This window comes from Pristis pectinata, chromosome 4 (assembly GCF_009764475.1).
Source record: "Pristis pectinata isolate sPriPec2 chromosome 4, sPriPec2.1.pri, whole genome shotgun sequence".
NCBI classification, from domain to species: Eukaryota; Metazoa; Chordata; class Chondrichthyes; order Rhinopristiformes; family Pristidae; genus Pristis; species Pristis pectinata.
The window spans coordinates 5,462,374-5,466,247 of NC_067408.1; the positions used below are offsets into that span (position 1 = coordinate 5,462,374).

Consider the following 3,874-nt stretch of genomic DNA (forward strand, 5'->3'; position numbering starts at 1 on the left):
TCGACCCGAAATGTCGACCGTCCGTCTCCCCCCACAGATGCTGCCTGGCCCTCTGGATTGATCCAGCAGCTCGCTTTTATTCTACTCCAGATTCCAGCATCCGCAGTCTCCCGTGTCTCCATTTGACAAATAAGTTGACTGCTGTAGTCTACACTGGCACGGAAAATACAGCTGCAGTTACGAAAGGGTTAATTTAGCCCAGCCGGAGTCCTCCAATGAGATGGTGAATTGGGGCTGGAGGTCTGTTACATCAAAACTGCACTCCCGCCTTTCTACCGGATACAGTGAAAATCTACTAACAGCTGAGACTGGATGGAGCAAAGGGTAGGTGCGGAGCCGAAGAAACTGGAGCCTCCTTTGGCGAGCCTTTTCTGTGACAGCATGTCTCCTGGCTGTCAGACTCGAACCGAAGGATCAATGTGCGTCTTTACGCATATCGCTCGTTAACTCCCCTTCAAAACAATGCTCACTGCTGCTTTCTATCCTGCTCCCAAATGCTGAATATAACCAGAACTTACCGGTCTGCGACTCGCACGGGGTATGACCATGGCAATGGCTAGTTCTCAGAAAAACACCTGTCTGAAGTGGCAAGTGATAACCTTGATGATCTCGGTTTGCGCCTGGGATTTTGTCACCGGGCAGATTCGCTACTCGATTCCCGAAGAGTTGAAGCATGGCGCGTTTGTTGGGAATATCGCCGATGATCTGGGACTGGATGTCAGGCAACTCTCAGCTCGCAGGTTCCGCATCGTCCCCGCCGCCAACACTCAGTACTTGGAGGTGAATCTGGAGAACGGGATTTTGTTTGTAAACGAGAAGATGGACAGGGAGCAGCTGTGTGACCTGAGCCCCAGCTGCTTTCTGCATCTGGAAATCGTGGTGGAGAATCCGCTGGAGTTGAACCGCGTTGAAGTGGAGATACTGGACGTGAACGACAATTCCCCCAGTTTCCCTTGGCGTGAATTCCGTTTGGAGATCGCCGAGTCGGTGGCACTCGGATCGCGTTTCCCACTTGAGAATGCGCACGACCCAGATGTGGGCACCAATTCGCTGCAAAGCTACCGGCTCAGTCCCAACCAGTACTTCAGCCTGGAGGTTCAGACTCGCAACGAGCGCAATAAGTTTCCCGTGTTGGTGCTGGACAGATCCCTGGACCGGGAGAACCAGGCGGTTCACCAGATGGTCCTCACTGCTCAGGACGGTGGCGTCCCGGAGAGATCGGGCACCGCTCTGGTAGTCGTCACCGTCCTTGACGTTAACGATAACGCTCCGGTCTTCGATCAGGCTGTGTATACTGTCTGCCTGGTGGAAAACGCCCCGAGGAACACTTTGGTGATTAAACTTAACGCTACGGATTTGGACCAAGGTTCCTATGGAGAGGTGAGCTATTCCTTCAGCAACCATGCACCCGCCAGATTGCGCCAACTCTTTCGGGTCGATCCCCAGACGGGCGAAATTCGGGTCAAAGGCGTCGTGGATTATGAAGAGGCCAGTGTTTACGAGATTTATGTACAGGCGAAAGACAGGGGTCTTTACACGGCGGCCGTGCATTGCACAGTGGTAGTGGAGATCATCGATGTCAACGATAACGCGCCCGAGGTGATACTGACTTCGGTGTCCAGTCCGATTCGGGAGGATGCTTCACCGGGGACGGTGATCGCCCTGATCAGTGTGACCGACCGTGATTCCGGGGAAAACGGGAAGACTACCTGTCACATCCCCGCTCACCTCCCTTTCAAACTCCAGTCATCTTTCAAGAACTATTACACTCTGGTTACGGATGACCGGCTGGATCGCGAGAGAGTTTTCGAGTACAATGTGAGCATTACTGTCAGAGACTTGGGCACCCCATCCCTCTCCACCGTCAAAACCATTCTCGTCAAGGTTTCGGATGTCAATGATAACGCGCCGCGTTTTTCACACCCGTCCTACACGGTATATCTGATGGAAAATAACGCGCCCGGCGCGTCGATCTGTTCTGTATCCGCCTGGGATCCAGATTCGGACCAGAACGCGTATGTATCTTACTGCATCTTGGACAGTAAGATAAAGGGAACTCCCATATCATCGTATGTCTCCATCAACTTAAACACGGGCAACCTCTATGCTCTGCGCTCTTTTGACTATGAGCAACTTAAGAATTTCCAGGTCCAAGTTCAAGCGCAGGACGCGGGGTTTCCATCGCTTCACAACAATGTAACGGTGACTGTGATTATCCTGGATCAGAACGACAATGCTCCCGAGATCGTGTCCCCGCTGCCGCCGAACGGTTCGGTGGAGATGGTGCCCCGCTCCGCCGATCCCGATTACCTGGTGGCGAAAGTAACGGCGGTCGATGATGACTCGGGTCAGAACTCCAGGCTGAGTTACCAGCTGTTCCAAGCGACCGACCCGGGACTCTTCAGCATGGCCCCGTTCACCGGAGAGATTAGGACCACCCGCCGCTTTGAAGACCACGACACCCCCAACCAGAGGTTAGTTGTCCATGTCACGGACAATGGAAAGCCACCTCTCTCCACCTCAGTCACCATCAGCGTTTCAATAGTCGACAGTGTTCCGGAGGTCATCTCGGACTTAACGGAGGGGCCCCAAACCATTGAATACTTTTCCGATTTCAACCTTTACTTGATCGTCTCGTTGGGCTCCGTCTCCTTCGTGTTCCTGTTAGCCATCATCGCCCTGGTGACCGTCAAGTGTCACAAGGATAGACACGGCACCCTTGGCCATCACTGTGCGCTCAGTACCTGTTGCTCCCGTGGCCCCAGCCGTTGCTGCTGCCTCCGGAGAAAACATTCAAGGGACGTGCTGAATAATTCCCACACCAACTTTCAGATGCCCCCCAGTGTGAAAGCCCCGCCCAGCTCGATGGAGGTCGGGGGTAGCGGCTCGCTTTCCCAGACCTACTGCTACAAGGTGTGCCTGAGTCCCGAATCGGCCAAGAGCGACTTAATGTTCCTCAAGCCTTACAGCTCATCCACGCCTGCCGGAACTAACACGAAGCCCGCCAGCCCCTACGTGACTGCGTGGAGAAAGCAGGCATCAGATGGGGCCAATATTGGAACCAACGGATCCAGCGAGGTGAGTTTGACAAGGATGGTCAGATCTTTGTCCTTTGATCTGGAGGACCTCGCCTCCCCGTTGGGCGTAATTAAACTTTTAGTTGCATATATTAAACGTGGATAAATTCATGCTGGATTTGGCGGGTTATAAAATAACTATTAGCTAATTAGGTGTTCAGTTAGAATTGTGGCTGATCCGTTCGAACCTAAAGAGTCAGCTAACACCCGAGAGCTCCCCACCAGTGCTAAATGGGTTGCTCCAGCGAAAGGGGAGATCGGTGCGATTGTTGGAAAACTGAGCGCCATAAACGGGTTATTGTCACGTCTGGAATGATCCATAACCTGTGATTTATCTTTTTCACAGGTTTCGGGTCTCCATGGTGCGTTGTTCATTCCTTGAACGGGAATTAATGAAGAGGTCCTTTCTTACGTGATTTCCCCAGTGTAGTGCAGGATGTAGCGCTCACAGACTTTAAACCTAAGTGTGAATTCAAAGTACTCTATCTCTCTTTGCCTGCTGAAAATTGCTTCCACCACGAATAAAATCTGCGTCTAGACTACCTACAGTAAATTAGAATGGCAGGGACACTGGGTCTAGGAAGCCCAAAGCAAATCTGATAAACAGTGGTATTTAATTAACTGCATCAAAGGGAACAGCCCTGTACAGAAACCCTTTGAACTGCTTTGATAACTCCCAGCAAAAAAAAATTAAGCGGATTGGTAAGGCAACTTGGTAATAAAACGATCAGAATTGATTAAGTTGAGTTGAATAGATAGAATACAAACTATTCTGATCACCAGCGTTCAAGTAACAA

At 51.5% G+C, this 3,874-nt stretch overlaps 1 protein-coding gene across 1 annotated transcript; it reads left to right on the plus strand.

Moving 5' to 3' along the window:
* The first annotated feature begins 546 nt into the window (after positions 1 to 546).
* On the plus strand, positions 547 to 3,603 carry LOC127569078 (protocadherin-10-like). Its single transcript, XM_052013412.1, has 2 exons — positions 547 to 3,078; positions 3,424 to 3,603. The coding sequence occupies exons 1-2, from the start codon at positions 547 to 549 to the stop codon at positions 3,457 to 3,459; spliced, it is 2,568 nt and encodes an 855-aa protein (XP_051869372.1). The 3' UTR covers positions 3,460 to 3,603.
* Positions 3,604 to 3,874: the final 271 nt, after the last annotated feature.

Excerpts from the sequence above, each read along its gene's own strand:
- LOC127569078 (XM_052013412.1), top strand. The coding sequence starts at position 547 with ATGGCAATGGCTAGTTCTCAGAAAAACACCTGTCTGAAGTGGCAAGTG. Across the intron at positions 3,079-3,423 it reads GAACCAACGGATCCAGCGAG|GTTTCGGGTCTCCATGGTGC; the intron begins GTGAGTTTGACA and ends TCTTTTTCACAG.